This window comes from Lampetra fluviatilis, chromosome 39, assembly GCF_964198595.1.
Source record: "Lampetra fluviatilis chromosome 39, kcLamFluv1.1, whole genome shotgun sequence".
Lineage (NCBI taxonomy): Eukaryota > Metazoa > Chordata > Hyperoartia > Petromyzontiformes > Petromyzontidae > Lampetra > Lampetra fluviatilis.
This window is the reverse complement of record NC_136313.1, coordinates 4,092,288-4,110,834: the sequence shown is the minus strand read 5'-3', so window position 1 is coordinate 4,110,834 and position 18,547 is coordinate 4,092,288. Positions and strand designations below refer to the sequence as shown.

The following is an 18,547-nucleotide window of genomic DNA, read 5'->3' as shown; positions in this document are numbered from 1 at the left end:
CAGGAATGCAAACCCCTGCGTTAAGTGACCAATCTCTGTATATCACGGTGGCGAGATGCTAATTGACTCGCATGATATACAGGAGTCCGTGGGTTCGATCCCAACCCTGACGCCCGCACATTTGGAGTTTGCATGTTCACCCTCCCCGTGGTTATGTGGATTTTTCTCCGGGTCATCCCTGTTTTTCCCTCCCACATTTCAAATCAACATCACGCATTTAGAGTATTTGGCTGCTAGAAATTCCCACGCAATAAGCCACTTCGTTAGGCTATCACTTGTGGCCAGGTCGCTTCTGAAAAAAGAGCTGTATAGCTCAGAGGGCCTGACCTGGTAAAAAAAAAAAATGATAAAAAAAAATTCAGTCAAAAAAAATTTGTAAAAAAACATTTTGTAACAAAAAATTTGTAAAAAATTACATTTGTAAAAAAATAAATCAGTGGGGTCCACCTGTGCCGAAACTGACGACTCTGCCGTGATCGTCGTTGCCTTCCTTCATCACAATCGCCGCCAAGATCTTGCGACCCGTAAGGAGGTGCTGGCATGCGCTTGTCATGCTGTTGAACGCCTGGTGGCTCAGCAGCGCGATTTCGTCTTCGAAGGTGCGCTTGCCGGAGTAGTTCTGCCATTCGCGCGCACGTCGATGACAGGGTCACGCGATAAATTGCATCTTAATTTTAGAACTTTCGTGACTGCAGGAATTATTATTTGGTTCTTTCGGTTAAGTCACGTCTAAAGATAAAATAATAAATTAAATCGAAACGTCGTATTCTATTATTTAATTTAATTTATTATTTTATCTTTAGACGTGACTTAACCGAAAGAACCAAATAATGATAAATTGCATCTTTCCCACAATGACAAAACAATAACAAGCTATCTCGGGATATGAATAGGCACGTAAACAATGAGTTATTTTGATTAATCCCTTAAAATGTATTCGAATGCTGATGATACACGCATTCAATCATGCGTGTAGAAACTGATTATTTGAACTTGGTTAAGACCACATAACAAATGTAACATCAGGCGAACGGAGGACAAATGAGACTGAACAAACAGGGCAAATAACGCAATGTAGCTGGCGCGATCCGCGCGTGGGGACAGACCAGTGCGGACGCCATTGGGTCAGAGAGGCCCAGGGAGGCCCCGTCGGTCAGCAGAGACCTCAGCACCGCCTCGGCGACGTCCGTCTTCGCTTGTTTTTTGCTGTTGCTCGTCACGGGCGGGAAAACGCAGCCTCCAACTTTAGCCTGCATCACGAACCTGCGGCGCACGAAGACAAAGATTCCCCGTATAGCCTTAACAGACTGTTGGGGCAAGTGCTGTTAGCGAGTAGCACCTATGAAGGCCGGCATGGCACAGGAGGGGGTGGGTGGGTAACACCACGCCCGGCCGCCTTTGTCTCCCGAGTGGCGATTTTTACACACCTCACCAGGTACTCATTTGTTGGCTGTGAGCGGGATACAAACCCGGGTCGCCGGGTTCGTAGTGCCGGATTATTATTTTTACGGCACATCGCAGGAGATGGTCTGGCCAGCACCAACGCCCGGCCGCATTTATATCCCCTGTGATGCCGTTAACACATCGCACCAGGTGTTCATTAAAAACCGAGTTTGCATAGACGAGGCCCAGGGCGGGTTCTGATATCGTCACTGATATTAGCCGTGGCTGAGAATTGAACTCGGTCACCGGGTTTGTAATACAGTGAGCTGACCACTACACCATCCCTCGCCACACACTAACCCATGCAAACGTATACACCGCCATTAGAGATTAAATAACTCATTATGGACAAGCAAGGTGTTGTCATATTCTTGGTTCTTTCGGTAAAGTCGATCGAAACATTGTGGGTTTTTTGCTTTTATTTGTAGTTATACATTTATTTTATTATTTCAATTTTTTATCTACGTGACTTTACCGAAATAACCAAAAATATGAATTCCTGCAGTCACGAAAGTTTTAAGTCAAAATTTAAGGTGTTGTCAATTGCACAATTAGACTGTAAGTCCAGCTCAATCAGAAATGTTATTTATTTTAGCCTCTGTGTAGAGGATAGAAAAGTGTGACAGTCAAACGATTACAAGAGGATTAAGAAGATACTAATACAAAGATACTAATAAAAACATTTTACGTCCAATTTAATCATTATATAAACACACGCGTGTGTGATTATACTTGTAAGGTACATGTAAACAAAAGCATCGTTAAAGTTTGCTTGTAAAATTCTGTCCGTTACCATGCCACCGAGATGAGATGGAACACGGCGTAGCGCAAAGCATTTTCCAATGACGCATGAATTCTCTTTTTACGAAAGCCAAAAAAATAACATTGAAGGAAAACAAAGCCAACGACAAAGCCGTTAAATAAACAGGCCCTGTCTGCCTTCACAGGTGACGCTGCCAAATCTCTACCTCAGTAATCCATGATCCTTGTCCGACCTCAACGCATTTAGAAAAGCCAGCTGTGATTGCGCGATGGATTGGCTGGTGCCAGTCACGCACATGGACATGTGCAGCCCTTTTGTCACACCGATGCTGGCCGTGGGTATCCCCCAATGCCGTGCGGTTCGTGATGGTTATTTGACAAGTTGGGCAAGCCCCCCTCCCTGACTTACGAATGGGTTTCTTTACTGAAACCCGTTCGCAAGTCGATTTGTTCGTATCTCGGAACTCACGAATGCACTGCATGTAATTGTACATAACGGTCAATGTTATCAAATGTGTCACGGTTCAACAAAAAAGGGAGGCATTGTTAAACTCTCAAACAAGACGAAATATTGTACATTTGCATGTCATACTGTAATACTGCACAGTAAATAAAATAAAATAGTAACACGAAAAAAACCCAAAAAAAAATCAGTTTTAATTTCCCTTGAGTCCTGATGCTGGATCAGCATAAGGCTAAGTGGCACAATACACCGATCCTGGTCCTCAAGCCATGCAATCAAACTTTACAATTTCATTGATCACACCACTCCTTTGCAGTGTAATTATGGTCGACTTCATAGGCCCTTCGCATGTTCGACAATTCGAGCCTTGTCTTTTATTATCGTTTTTACGGTCGACCGTGTAAGGCCTAATGCACGTCCGATGCTCGTGGGAGTTTCGCCTTTCTCAGACCGCTTTATTACGTTCAGTTTCATCCCCACAGGAGCTTGGGGACTGCCTGTGGTTCATCACGTTAGTAGTCGTGGGTTGGTGAAGGCGGAGAGCACAGACGTGTCAGGTGGGTAAGCAGTAGATCAAACAGCTCGCAAGCGGAAAGGTTTTGCGTTCAATCCTGGTTGGGGGGTTGACTCAGCCCATCATTCATTTGGGGTCGATAAAATTGGTACCACTTTGTGGGGAGGTCAACAATAGTTTCCCTATGGATAGACTTATCCCTGCCAGCGGTAGACAAGTGTAGGGGTGTTAGAGAGAGAGCTGTTATGCATGGCAGCTTATGGGAAACAAACACAGTGGGCGGGGCTACGTGAGTGCACGGGGGGGGGGTGCTCTCAACGACGTCCGCACCAGGCAGCCCGGGGCCCCACCCCTCAGCGGGGGTGGAGTATAAAGGGGGATGTGTCAGAGGGCTCGGGGCAGAATGTTAAAGCTAAACGAGTGAAGAGCGAAGATCGTCTAGCTAGAGCCCTGGACTCCCCTGGGACGCCGCCCTTGTCAGGGCCGCGCAGGACCGAGCCAGCGGCGTGGTCCCGAGAACCAGAGCTAGTGCTCTGGGACTCCGGGTACCGTAGCCTGACTTACCAGTGTCGGGCCAGACAGCCTCCCCTAGCCCGTTAGTGGAGGACTAGGAGGTAGGTCAGAGATAGCTAGCAGTGTATTCCCAGCTAGCCGGGTGAGGGGGCCGATACCCCCTCTAGTATTGTATGTCCACAGTTGTGACTACTTGTACGGAATAAATACGTGTGCCTCACCAACGGTGTCCAAGAGTCATCAACGGTACTTCACAAGCACCAACCAGAAATGCTCATTTGACAGACCAGGTGGCACAAAAGTCGAATTCAGCATTGGATCTTTTTTTGTTACACGGCCCAGCGCCGAAAACAACCACAGCACAACCGCCCCAACCGCCGCCGCTGAACGCTACCACCCCGCATTGCAAACAGCACCTGGGGTCGTGCGGAGGTCCATACTGCGCCACCATGGTGAAGTCGCAGGCGAAGCCCTTGGCTTGGGCCAGCTCGAGGAGGGTGCTCACGGGGTTCTTGTTGGTCATGAGGAGGATGTCCCTCACCGATGAGCCCCCCGCCGCGTCGCTCGCGAACATGGAGGAAGCGGCGTCGCCGGCAGGCAACGTGCACGCGGCATCATCGCTCACAGGGTATCGCAGCGTCGCCTCGGCCCCGCCGCACAAGTGGCGCTGCAAAAAAACACGCACGCGGACGCACATGGCATGCACGCACGCACAGGAGGGCAGAGACGCACACATGACACCGCGAGGGGCACTTGGGGGGGGTGGGGGGGCGCGCGCAGATGCGCGTAGTACGTAAAGAAGGCCGCAGAGAAGTACAGGTGCACACAGGGGTGCACGCAAAGGTGCAAACTGGCACACAGGTACGCATAGGTACAGTGATTCATAAGGACACACGGATGAGTCCAGAGATGCATGCGGACACTTATATGAATAAAAGGACATGTACTAAGAGACGAACAGAGGAGCACAAGGATGCGCGCAGACACACAGGCATATACACAGTTACACAGACACACACGGATGCACACGGATACATGTGGACACATAGAGGTGCACATATACGCACGGACAAACAGGTAACCACAGATACAGACATGCGCAAGACCCACCGACGTGTGCAAAGACAGACATACGAGAACCAGCAGTGGCATAATCACACCGGTAATGTAACGATTCACCTCCAACCTCGAAATCAGCGACCATGTCTACAGCTCTACATTTTCATAACTTCAAAGTGTTTTGCAATACTAATTATTACTGGCCAAGACTAATTAGAGAATCACTCGAAATTGAGAAAAATACAAATAATTTTAACCGCTCTAATAGCTACAGACTTAGCACAGCCTTGAAGCGTATTATTAAGGAATGCACAATACATATTGCAATTCCTTATAGAGGAGTCACATGCTAATTGGCTGATTACTGATCTATTACATAATTGCAATACCGCCCCCCCACCTCCGCCTCTGATTTCGAAACCTGATGGGGTTGAACAATGATGACATCATCCTGCACTATTTAAGACCGGAAGCAGGTGGATGGCTTCACTATTCGGGCAAATCGCCCGAAGATGCTGGATGTAATTACCAGCGAAACGTCGTACTACTCAAATTCTAAATGTTGTGGATTCACTCTTCAAACACACCGGTGGGCTGAAAAAGTAACTAATTGGCATTTTGTTAACGTGACACATTTTTTACTGATTGGCCGTGTCGGGTGGTAGTGGGTTGCGACACATTTATAATAACGCTATCTAACCCAAAAACCTTTATTATGAATAATACTGGTCGTGAAAGCCTACGTGTTAAACTGATCTCTCCGTGTGTTTCACTCTCTGTGTCTCTAGAGGGGCCACGAGTGAAGAGGCTGCTGTCTCGATTGAGCCTCCTCTTTCTGTCTCCTCCCTAAAAATCTATATATAAAAGTCAAAAATTGTCTGTGGGTTTGTGTGTGGGTTTGTGTGTGTTTGCGCGCTTGCAAAGGATTTGGCTCTCCAACGGTGGGGTTTACGTGAAATAAGAAATAGCCAGGTACCAGGCCGTAAGCCCCGCCGTGAGCAAGCGCTATTCCTTTTTCACATCCGTCAACTTTCAATTAGTTTAATTAGCGATTTAGTGTGAATTTTGCGTGCTATCTCTTTATTTATTTATTTATGACACGTGCACAGCCATATCAACTCATGCGCCTCTGGTGGAGGGGATGGCCCATGCCAAGTCACACGCCTTCGGAGTGAGGGGGACATTTTCTTTCGCGTTAAAAATGCTATAAAAATACACTAAACGCAGAGCTTTAATCTTGACTGTATGATGTCCCTCCCCACCTCGATGCGTGCAGTTACTACTATATACAGTCGCTAGATGCTACCACTATAGGCTGTAGATATTACTGCAGAGCGGCCAGGGAGATCGTGGATGGGGGGGGGGGGGAGTCAGGGGTAGCAGCCCAGCCTGCCAAGGTGCCACCTAGGCCGGCTGGACAATCTAGGCGAAGCCGGAGGCTCTGCACAGGACTAGGCCTCACCACACCACTCTGTCAGGTGAGTACTTTGTGCTATAGAGTCGAAAAATACTGCTACAGAGTCAGCATGTACTACTGTAGTGATAGCAGGTACCACCACAGTCGGTATGCACTGCTGTAATCATAGCAGGTACCACCACAGTCAGTATGCACTGCTGTAATCATAGCAGGTACCACCACAGTCGGTATGCACTGCTACAATCATAGCAGGTACCACCACAGTCAGTACGCACTACTGTTAGATTTTTAAGAGTAGTTTTGGAATATTTTTAAGACCCGGGCAACGCCGGGTACCTCCCGCTAGTATATGATATGTCTTGCCACTCACCTCTAAACGGCAATACACTGGGTTAAACGGGCTGCGGTCGAACAGAAAAGGGGTGGGTGGGGGGGTGCCGTGCAATCACCCCGGCCCTCACCTTGTCCTTGTGTAGGGCCTGCAGGGTGTTCAGGGCGGCAATCTGCTTCGCCTGTTTCTTGCTGGAGGCCTCAGCGGCACCGTACGAAACGTCTCCCAGCACCGCCTGCATGCGGAACCTGCGCCACAGAGAGACAAGCAGGCCCTCCTGTTGTCTGTCCACGAGCCCGCACGCACGTGAGCACGAACACACGGGCGCACGGATGCCAGCGGGTACGCGAGTACATACGGAGTGAAGCCGGGCTGCAGGAGATGGGACTCTTGCCCGGGCTAGCCACTGAATTGGATGATGGAGGGCGAGAAAGAGACGGACAGGGAGAGAGATCAAGGAGGACGGCCGAGATAGACAGGAACAGGGAGTGACGGAGTCAGGGCAGAGACAAAACTGTAAAAGTAGAAGACACGGACTGAGACTAGGGTGACGGATAGAGATAGAAGGAATACTTACTGAGAGGGGAAGGCAGTTAAATGAAAGACAGAGATGGAGATGGAGAGACATGCCGGAAAACAAAGAGACAGGACTGTCAAGGACAGGGATTGAAGTATTGGGAGAGAGGACAGTGACAGACAGTTATCCTGACAGAGACAACTACTGGGAGATTGATAAACAAGGCAGCAACGACAGACTCAAAAGACTGGGTAGATTACAGAATGCACGACCGAGAGATGAGGCAGAGATACTGAGAGAAGGCAAAGAGTTATAGAGTGACAAGACAGTGAGTCTGAAAGACGAAGCTGTAAAAGACAGCTGCAGGGAAACATCAGGGACAGGACGGATATATACCACGGCATGCACGTGAGACTGGGAAACCAGGCAGAGAACTGGAGAGAAGAAAGAGCTAATTAGAAAGGGCAGACCCAGAAAAGGGAGTCAAAATCACAGAAATGAGTTGAGAGACAGGACAGTCAAACTGACACATGCAGACTTGGAAAAAAGGCATTCAAAGAGAGCGACAAATATACTCAAAGACAGAATGGAAATTCTAGCAGGGAATTTAGGTAACAAAAGGCTGATCGATAGGCGGTGCAATACAAAATAGGTCTACTGAGATTAGGTCCCCACATAGCGTACAGAGGCTGTTGTGGCAAGTGCTGTTTGCGAGCATTCATTAAGGCCGCGATTGGCACACGAGCGGAGTGGGTGGCCAGCACCACGTCCTGCCACCTTTGTCTCCCCAGCGCTAAAATTCACGCACTGCACCAGCTACTCGTATTAAGGCCGAGACGACTGAGAGGAGGCCTAGGAATAATTTAAATATTCACCGCTCTTCTTGGTCGTGAGCAGCAATCGACCTCGGGTCACCAGATTTATAGCACAGCGCATTGAACACAAGTGAGACGCAACAAAAGACAAAGGTCCCCCGTATCGCCTTAACAGCCTGTTGGGGCAAGTGCTGTTAGCGAGCACTTATGAAGGCCGGCATAGCACACGAGGTGGGTAGCCAGCACCACTACCGGTCCACACAAACAGAAACCCCGGGCGGTACCGTGGGTCGTGCGCCGGCCCCGAGCTGCTCAGCAGTTTGAATGTGCACAGCTGGCCCGTGGCGCTCGCCAGCTCCATGAGCTCGCTCACGGGCGTCTTCTCCGTCACCACAGAGTTCAGCGGGACCAAGGCTCCCAATGGGGGGCCCGCCGGCACGGGCTGAGTCCCCACGCCCTGCACGCGACGCATACACACAGCCCCGTGTGTTCGCTTGCGCGTAAGCTCCACCTCCCAATTGGCCGCAGCTCACGGCGTTGAAAGCTACATATGCATTAGCGACACATCCCCCCGTGTACTCACAGTCACAAAATGCGTAAAACCCTCCCGAGGTTGTGGCTGCTGACATACTGCCTCCCAGGTCTTTCTGTCTGTCCCACCGTGCTCATAGATATTATATTCCAGAGCCATATAGCTCCAAGTGTTCACACTTACTTACGCATTATGCGCTCCTCACTATTGGCTGTGGCTAAATGCACAGCTACATATTCACTAGCCGCACAGTCCCCGTGTACTCGCGATCGCTTAAATACATGAGCCCCTTCTCACTATTGGTCCACCGCCCTGTGTTCACAGCTACATATTCATTAGCCGCACGGTCCCCGTGTACTTCTCGCTCGTGTATCATATTTCTTTCCACCCACCTCTAAACGGCCGTACAATGGGTTTAACAGGGCTGCGGCCGAACAGAAAAGGGGTGGGTGGGGGGGTGCCGTGCAATCACCCCGGCCCTCACCTTGTCCTTGTGTAGGGCCTGCAGGGCGTTCAGCGCGGCCATCTGCTTCACCTGCTTTTTGCTTGAGGCCTCAGCGACACCGTACGAAACGTCTCCCAGCACCGCCTGCATGCGGAACCTGCGCCACAGAGAGACGAGCAGGCCCTCCTGTTGTCCGTCCACGAGGCCGCACGCACACACGCGAGCACGAACACACGGGCGCACGGATGCCAGCGGGTACGCGAGCACATACGGAGTGAAGCCGGGCTGCAGGAGATGGGACTCTTGCCCGGGCTAGCCACTGAATTGGATGATGGAGGGCGAGAAAGAGACGGACAGGGAGAGAGATCAAGGAGGACGGCCGAGATAGACAGGAACAGGGAGTGACAGAGTCAGGGCAGAGACAAAACTGTAAGAGTAGAAGACACGGACTGAGACTAGGGTGAAGGATAGAGATAGAATGAATACTTACCGAGAGGGGAAGGCAGTTAAATGAAAGACAGCGATGGAGATGGAGAGAAATGCAAAAAACAAAAAGGCGGGACAGTCAAGGACAGGGATTGAAGTATTGGGAGAGAGGACAGTGACAGACAGTTATCCTGGCAGAAACAACTACTGAGAGATTGATAAACAAGACAGCAACGCCAGACTCAAGAGACTGGATAGATTATAGAATGCACGACCGAGAGATGAGGCAGAGATACTGAGCGAAGACAAAGAGTTACTGAATGACAAAACAGTGAGTCTGAGAGACAAAGCTGTAAAAGACAGCTGCAGGGAAACATCAGGGGACAGGACGGATATATACTACGGCATGCACGTGAGACTGGGAAACCAGGCAGAGAACCGGAGAGAAGAGAGAGCTAATTAGAAAGGGCACACACACAAAAGGGAGTCAAAATCACAGAAAGGAGTTGAGAGACAGGACAGTCAAACTGACACATGCAGACTTCAAAAAAGGCATTCAAAGAGAGGGACAAAGATACTCAAAGACAGCATGAAAATTCTAGCAGGGAATTTAGGTAACAAAAGGCTGATCGACAGGCGGTGCAATACAAAATAGGTCTACTGAGATTAGGTCCCCACATAGCGTACAGAGGCTGTTGTGGCAAGTGCTGTTTGCGAGCATCTATTAAGGCCGCTATTTGCACACGAAAGGGGTGGGTGGCCAGCACCACGTCCTGCTACCTTTGTGTCCCCGGCGCTGAATTTCACGCACTGCACCAGCTACTCGTATTAAGGCTGAGTCGACTGAGAGGAGGCCCAGGAATAATTTAAATATTCGCCGCTCTTCTTGGTCGTGAGCAGCAATCGACCTCGGGTCACCAGATTTATAGCACAGCGCATTGAACACAAGTGAAACGCAACAAAAGACAAAGGTCCCCCGTATAGCATTAATAGCCCGTTGGGGCAAGTGCTGTTAGCGAGCACTGATGAAGGCCGGCATGGCACACGAGGTGGGTAGCCAGCACTACTACCGCTCCACACAAACACGGTACCGTGGGTCGTGTGGCGGCCCCGAGCTGCTCAGCAGGTTGAAGCTGCATATCTGGCTCGTGGTGCTCGCCAGCTCCATGAGCTCGCTCACGGGCGTCTTCTCCGTCACCACGGAGCTCAGCGGGGTCCAGGCTCCCCATGGGGGGCCCACCGGCACGGGCTGAGTACCCACGCCCTGCACGCGACGCATCCACACAGCGCCGTGTGTTGGCTTGCGCGTAAAGCTCCACCTCCCTATTGGCCGCAGCTTACGGCGTTGACAGCTACATATGCATTAGCCACACATCCCCCCGTGTACTCACAGTCACAAAATGCGTAAAACCCTCCGGAGGTTGTGGCTGCTGACATACTGCCTCCCCAGTCTTTCTGTCTGTCCCATCGTGCTCATAGATATTATATTTCTTATCCATATAGCTCCAAGTGTTCACACTTACTTAGGCATTATGCGCTCCTCACTATTGGCTCTAGCTAAATTCACAGCTACATATTCATTAGCCGCACAGTCCCCGTGTACTCGCGGTCGCTTAAATACACGAGCCCCTTCTCACTATTGGTCCACAGCCCTGTGTTCACAGCAATATATTTATCAGCCGCACAGTCCCCGTGTGTTCAGACTCGCTTAAATACACGAGCCCCTTCTCACTATTGATCCACAGCCCTGTGTTCACAGCAACATATTCATCAGCCGCACAGTCCCCGTGTGTTCAGACTCGCTTAAATACACGAGCCACTTCTCACTATTGGTCCACAGTCCTGTGTTCACAGCAACATATTCATCAGCCGCACAGTCCCTGTGTATTCAGACTCGCTTAAATACACGAGCCACTTCTCACTATTGGTCCACAGCCCTGTGTTCACAGCAACATATTCATTAGCCGCACAGCCCCGGTGTGCTCACACTCGGTTATGCGTTAAGCTTTCCTCGGGGCCCACAGTGTGTACAGTCGCACACTCATTAGCATATCTATTAGCTAAGGGGCCATCCATTTAATACGTACGCACGGCGTACGCTTGCGTATGGGGGGTCTACTGACAATGTACGTACGCATAGGAAACTGGGGGGGGGGGGGGTGAAGCCTCGAAATTTGTCTACTTAGCCTTAAAAGGAGCCACAGTTCGGTTTCTTCAGCTGTGAGACATGTACTGCCGGGAGAGGTAGGACTGTGGGAGAGGTGTCACTTGTGTGCCACCGTACCCCTGACTGCAGCTATCACGCAGCTCAGCAAACATCAGTGGCCAAGGTACGCAACTTAATTATTTAATGCAGCCGGTGGTGGACTATCTGTTTGCTTAAACACGTGAATATTATTAATCCTTGATCGTTTCTGCGTGGATTCAATATCGGCCGTTCTATATGATTGGGGAGGGGGGGTGCGTCAAGCGTACGTACGCAGGGGGGGGGGTGTAAAAAGTACGCGTGCGTACAGGGAGGGGGAGGGGTCAAGTTTTGACAGATTTTTGCATACTTACTAAATGGATGGCCCCTAAGTATTTCCGCTCACTCGTAGCGGCGACAATCTGGGGAATCGTTGCAGCCAAAATCATGACCCAAAAGTGACTCGAGCGTTCAGATCCTGGCACGGAGTGGTGCATTCAAGGCATCTCGTGCATAAAGTCTGTAAAATTGTCCTAATTTTGAACCATACTATCGAGCTTGTGCACTGTGCATCCGATCTCTGCACTGTATCCACTGTGTACTTTGTCGTATGCAGGGTTTATAGTTTGCTCAGTAGTTTCGATTGCTCCATTACCCCAAATGTAACCTTAACCTTTTCCCATTCCGATGACACACGTGCGTGTACATCATCAGTTTTTATTCCGATTCTGTTCGGATGACGTACACGTGTAGTGACTGTGCTTGTCACTGTATGGTGCGGGGGCTTGTGAAGCCATGGCCGTTAATGTGTTGTCATTACAGGCAGCCCGGGTTACGGGATGCAGTACCGACCCTAGTGGGGTTGGGGTGAGCGCTGGTTAGCGCCGAGGCACCCCAAGCAGTGTGCGGTGCGGGCTCCCGGTGAGGGAGCGAGAGGGAGCGTCATCCAGCCAGGAATACCTTGGGGCATGATACTCTGGTTGACCTGCTGTCACGTGACCGGACGATACTGGAGGGGGGCCACTGGTGGACGGGGGCCGTGGGGCGGTCACGTGGTCCAAAGGAGCTCTCGGGAATCTTCGAGAAGGAGCTCAAGAGGCCTGGAAGGTGGGCGGGGTGGAGGGCGGAGCCAGCCCCAGCCCGGGAGCATATAACGAGAGCTTCGTGAGGAGCTCGGGGTTCTTCGTGTGCTGGTGTAACGAAGATCTACGTCGGGGAGAAGAAGCCTCTAGCCACGCGGTCCGGGACCTCGTTTGTGGTCCGGGCCGGGATAGCGAACAGTGTCTAGTTCTGCCGTAGCGTGGTTAGATGGACATTCGAGACCCAAGTGTAGATGGTGTTGTGTTACGTGTTCATCGGAATAGTGTTGCTCCTAAGATAACGTCTGCGACTCAGTTGGACTCACTACAACTGGTGTCGGAAGTGGCCAACTTTCTAAGCTGTAGCTAGCGGTGGACAAGTTATGTCTACACGTCGCAGAGTTCGTGTGCGGGCGTCGGACGACGAAGATGACGAGGACCTGATTCTGCCCACGGCCGCCGAGGACGGAGCGGAGACGCGTCCCGCGGAGCAGGTCACAGTCGGGGCGCCTCGCTTTCTGTTGAAATGCTCGTCAGGGACACGCATGGCCGTCTCGCCGACCTTCTCTAAGCGGCGTCCTCCATCCTCGTTGAGATGCGTCCCTACCCTCAACGGCGAAGGAGGGGGGCGGGCAGAGCCGTCCGGACGAGGCGACTCGGCCGCCATTTCGCAAAGGGCGGGAACACGGGCACCATTTTGCCGCCGACGGGAAGCAAGGAGCCCACCAAGCTTGAAGTGGGGACGTTCTCGTCATTCGACGTCCAGTCGCTTCGCCGTCGGCTGCCCTTTATTCAAGAATTTGTTGCCGCCAGCGGCGATTTGGTGGCATTTAAGAAACAATTCCTCACGAATGCCGACGTGGCAGGGTGGTCGGAGGCGGACGCGTTGAAGGCGATGATGCTTTAGCGGTGTTCCTCACCATCCCGCTGTCCGAGAGGTCCACCCTCACGCAGGCGTTTGACCACTTTTGAGCCTCCGCTGAACACCCGTCAGAAGTTCGCTGTGAGGCGGAGAGGGGATGGTGAATCGGCCATCACTTATAGGAGTGTGCTCCTGTAAGTGATGGCATGGTCGAGTGCCCCGGCCTACTGCTCTTTGTGAGGAGCCGGCTTCATCGGGTCGATATATTGCCCACCCCCGGCCCTCCAAAGGTGGACGAGCCTAACCCGTTTGGAGGACCGGCGTCACTGACTCGTTCAAAGACTCAATTTGCGTGATCCCGCGCATTGCACCCTCCCACACCGTCATGGGCTGTCGCACTCGTGTGAGTCGTGGCGAGTATTTGGCCGATCCTGCTCCCCATCGAGCTCACGGGCGTTGTCACACGTTGTGGGAGGGAGATCTTGATTGTGGGGATCTTGTGCGCCGGAGTTTTTGGTTCGATCGGTCGTTTTTTTTGTGTCTTGGTGTATATATTGTACAGTTGGGTTTGGTAATTTATTGCTTTATGTTGTTGGAGCACACTTGATGTTTGTTCTGTTATTTATATGTCGGTTGCTTGCTTTGGGGGGAGTTGGCAGCAGGGACGGTTGGAAGCTACGAAGGGGGGGGGAGGTGATGTAGCGACTGTGCTTATCACTGTATGGTGCCGGGGCTTGTGAAGCCATGGCCGGTAATGTGTTGTCATTATGGGCAGCCCGGGTTACGGGACGCAGTACCGACTCTAGCGGGGTTGGGGTAAGCGCTGGTTCGCGCCGAGGCACCGCGAGCAGTGTTGACCTGCTGTCACGTGACCGGAAAATACTGGAGGGGGGCCACCGGTGGACGGGGGCCGTGGGGCGGTCACGTGGTCCAAAGGAGGTCTCGGGAATCTTCAAGAAGGAGCTCGAGAGGCCTGGAAGGTGGGCGGGGCAAAGGGCGGAGCCAGCCCTAGCCCGGGAGCATATAACGCGGGCTCCGTGAGGAACTTGGGGTTCTTCGTGTGCTGGTGTTACAAAGATCCACATCGGGGAGAAGAAGCCTCTAGCCACGCGGTCCGGGACCCCGTTTGTGGTCCGGGCCGGGATGTCTAGTTCTGCCGTAGCGTGGTTAGATGGGCATTGGAGACACGAGTGTAGATCTTGTTGTGTTACGTGTTAATCAGAATAAATAGTGTTGCTCCCAAAATAATGTCTGCGACTCAGTTGGACTCACAACACACGTGTACAGGAGGATTTATTCGGATCGGAAGAAAAACTGAAAAAATTTACTTTATCAGTACGGAGGCTCCCACAATTGCCATGTGGGAGGGGCTTCTGGCACAGATTGGCAACAGTTATCATAGAGTGGGGTCGTGTCGCTATGGTTCTGTGCGGTGAGTACAATGTCTTTAAAAACAGCGGCGCCGCGTCCCTCTAAAGAAAATTAACGCTGAAACGCTTCCGCGTTCTGAGATTCGGAGGTGAAGGAGACACCCACCCTGCAACTTGCAGGCATCTCGGAACGGGAAAAGGGTTAAAATACCACCCATAAGTATCGTCTGGGGTTGGACGGTGAACAGCACGCGGTGGGTTGTGACGTCACAGATATCACCATGCTTACCTTTGTATGACCGATTTGTATTTAGATTCTATACATAAGTGAGTAGGCGTATGCCAGCAGTCACCAATAACAACCGCCATTCGCCACGAAGTGGCAGTGATGTCACCACAGTGCTTGTGCTAGGCTCGGTGCACTTTGAGGCCATGTCAAGTGTTGAAGATTCGCTGCTGGCAGGAGGTCACGGCATAGACCCAGGTGCCATGAGGCATGGCCACGGGAAAATAAAGCTAGTTTGCAAATTAATCACATGAATAATCGATTCTCACACACACGGTTCAATACGTGCATAGGAAGCAAAAATAACCAATTTGAAATCGACAAAGGAAGGCATCATTATACGCCTAGTGGCAATGGACACACATCTGTAACGTTCCGCACCGCTCCAACAACTACGCGACGGCGACTCGACAACTACAAACGGTAGCAATGTAGACAGAACCCATTCGGGCGCTCACCTCCGTTCTCCCTTGAGGCTGCTGCACCGACGCCGACCTTCCTGCCACAATCATCGCTGCGAGGAACCGGGGTAGAGGTTTCCGGGCACCGCCGTCGTAGCGAGGTGCAGCCACCGGGGCGGGCCACGCGCAGTTTGCGTGGAGGACATCGGATGCCGTTCGGACGTAGCGCACGGCACCATCGACCGACGACACGTTGGCGCTGCAGTCAGGCTCGTCCGTTTTTGGCAGCGGCTGCGCTGGCCTGCTGCCACCGGAGGTGGCCACCGTTCCTATGGGTGGAATGCGTGACTCTTCTTCCCGAAGACCTGCGGCGCCCTCCTGCGAGAAGAGTCCATCTCGAAGGAAAACGGCCCCACACTCTGGGGGGGCTTCTTCGTCGTGTTCCATTTTAATTGTGCCCAGCCGGCTTTTCCAATCTGATTCGTAACCACGCAGAGGCTCGTGTGGTCGCGCATGGGTTGCACTGGCGGGGGCTAGACAAGAAGAGGCCGGCGGGGAGAAGGCTCCAATGGCTATCGAGTTTGGGAGGTCGTGCTCACGCAAGTTGGTGGTGGCCAGCGACCACAGTGGAGCCGTCGAGTCCTCACCGTTCTCCCGTAGTAGAAACCCTTCGTTTTCCATCGTGTAGAGGGCCTTGTTCACCTCCTTCTTTGGCAGTTTCAGACGTATTCGGAGTTGCGTGACGTTTACTTTTTGATCGTCTCTCAGGCACGCTATTATATTCCTTTGGAGGGAGTCGCTCGGAATGCTCTTGTGTTGCAAGCTGCTCTTGTCTTGCATGCTGTCCGAGCAGTCCCTTGCATAAGGCTTCGTTGTTTTCAGTCTCTCCCCGTGTCCCCTTGTCTTTCCCCGTCCCCCCCTGTCTCTCCCCGTGTCTCTCCCCGTGTCCCCGTCTCTCCCCGTGTCCCCCGTGTCTCTCCCCGTGTCCCCTTGTCTCTCCCCGTGCCCCCCCTGTTTCTCCCCGTGTCCCCCTATCTCTCCCTGTGTCTCCGTGTCTCTCCCCTTGTCTCTCCCGTGTCCACCTGTCTCTCCCCGTGTTTCTTCCCGTGTCCACCTGTCTCTCCCCGTGTCTCTCCCCGTGTCCCCCTGTCTCTCCCCTGTCTCTCCCCGTGTCTCACCGTGTCTCTCCCCCTGTCTCTCCCCGTGTCTCACCGTGTCTCACCGTGTCCCCCTCTCTCTCCCCGTGTCCCTCTGTCTCTCCCCGTGTCTCTCCCCGTGTCTCTCCCCCTGTCTCTCACCGTGTCTCTCACCGTGTCTCTCACCGTGTCTCTCACCGTCTCTCACCGTGTCTCTCCCCGTGTCTCTCACCGTGTCTCACCGTGTCCCTCTGTCTCTCCCCGTGTCTCTCCCCGTCTCTCCCCGTGTCCACCTGTCTCTCCCCGTGTCTCTCCCCGTGTCCACCTGTCTCTCCCCGTGTCTCTCCCCGTGTCTCTCCCCCCGTCTCTCACCGTGTCTCTCACCGTGTCCCCGTGTCTCTCCCCCTGTCCCCCTGTCTCTCACCGTGTCTCACCGTGTCCCCCCCGTCTCTCCCCGTGTCTCACCGCAGGCTGTGGCCACGGCCGCGCGTTCGCACGCCGCCCTGACGCGCGGGGGGCGGGAGGCGAAGTCTCCTCGCAGCGTCCTCGTGTTCGCGTCCTCGTCTCGCGCCTTCGCTCGTATCCGTTCGGCCCCCACGTCGTGTGCCGTCGTTGCTAATTATCGCGCGTACAAGTAAATGAGGGTCGTTGTCGTTGTTGTTTTGAGTTTTGAGTTTTTAAACGGAGCGGCCGGAGAGTGACGACAACGAAACGGGAAGTCCGCGGGCTTCACTTCCCGGCGGTCACGTGACCACCGGGAAGTGAAGCATCACGGGAAGTGAAGCGTCACGGGGGGCCGCGTCACGGCCGTTGCCAGGCGCGCCGTTGCTAAGGGGACCCTTTAGGATTCTTGGGGTTCTCCTTCTCATTCTTCTAATTTTTCTTCTCCTTTTCTCCTTCTCTTCCTTCTCGGTCTCATTCTGCTCCTCCTCATTCTTATCATTCCTTCGTTTTCTCCTTCTTCTCCTCCTTCTTTCGTACGGCTCACAGGGGGCTCGGGCAATCAAACTAACAAGAAAATACATTTCTGTTGTGTTCTTAGGTTTTTTCGGTAAAGTCACGTAGATTAAAAAAATTTAAATTAATAAAAGTAAAATAAAAAATAAATTGTTATTTTATTTTTATTTATAATAAAAGTAAAATAAAAATACATTTTTATTTTACTTTTATTAATTTAAAATTTTACCTACGTGACTTTACCGAAAAAACCTAAGAATATGAATCTTTGCAGTCACGAAAGCTTCAAATCTAGAATTTCTGTTGTGGCCCCTCGTCTCCTTGTTCGGCAAAAACAAAAACCAAAACCACCTCGATATTTCAAGAGCAGCGAAGCACTGTGCGGTGAATACGAGACGGCGTGGATCTTTAATAAATAAGCGTCACGAAGCAGCCCATTACAGAGCCGCATGCGGCTATGAAGCTTCAGGTTTTGCACGACCCCCTGGGTACGGCTGCATCTACATCACATACCTGTGAACCCCTTATCAGTGCCGACCTGATTACAGACCGATTCAGACCGTATTGATCACCCCGTGTCGTGATAAATCTCAACGTTCATCCGACAAAGTCCCATCACAAGGGAGAAACACAAACAGATAGACAAAATTTGTTTTACCCCTATTGAAACGTCTCTTCGCCGTATGGACCTGAAAATGTAATTTACTTACACAAGAATACGGGGTAAACCGCATGGGTTGACAGGTATGAACATCAGCAGCGTAGGGGCACAAGATTTCTGTATTACCGTCACAACAAAAGTCACCACTAGGTGGTGCTCGAATTTTACTGATCCTGGAGAGGCGATGATGATTTGTAAAACCAAGGCCGGTTCTTTGGCAATTGCTTAACATATTCTTCGTAACCGAACACATAACGCCCCAGATGCATACATCGAATCGTGTGTGATGAGAATTGACGATGATGCCAATTACACACGAAGATACAACTGGCAATCAAAATGAGACAGAGATTGATAACGTTGCTGGAAACGG

General features: G+C 51.7%; 1 protein-coding gene across 2 annotated transcripts in view; it reads right to left on the bottom strand.

Moving 5' to 3' along the window:
• The window catches only part of LOC144945887 (double-stranded RNA-specific adenosine deaminase-like), a 35,470-nt gene extending 19,083 nt beyond the window's left edge, over window positions 1–16,387 (bottom strand). For both annotated transcript variants that reach the window (XR_013639725.1, XM_078874506.1), the window contains exons 1-8: window positions 15,478–16,387; window positions 10,329–10,501; window positions 8,851–8,968; window positions 8,119–8,291; window positions 6,633–6,750; window positions 4,112–4,362; window positions 1,107–1,263; window positions 448–619 (exon numbers count right to left, since the gene is read on the bottom strand). Coding sequence is in view for 1 of the 2 variants with exons in the window: in XM_078874506.1 (XP_078730632.1) it covers window positions 448–619; window positions 1,107–1,263; window positions 4,112–4,362; window positions 6,633–6,750; window positions 8,119–8,291; window positions 8,851–8,968; window positions 10,329–10,501; window positions 15,478–16,260 (1,945 nt within the window). In the remaining variant the exon portion in view is untranslated. The remainder of the gene's footprint in view (window positions 1–447; window positions 620–1,106; window positions 1,264–4,111; window positions 4,363–6,632; window positions 6,751–8,118; window positions 8,292–8,850; window positions 8,969–10,328; window positions 10,502–15,477) is intronic.
• Between the last annotated feature and the right edge of the window lie 2,160 nt (window positions 16,388–18,547).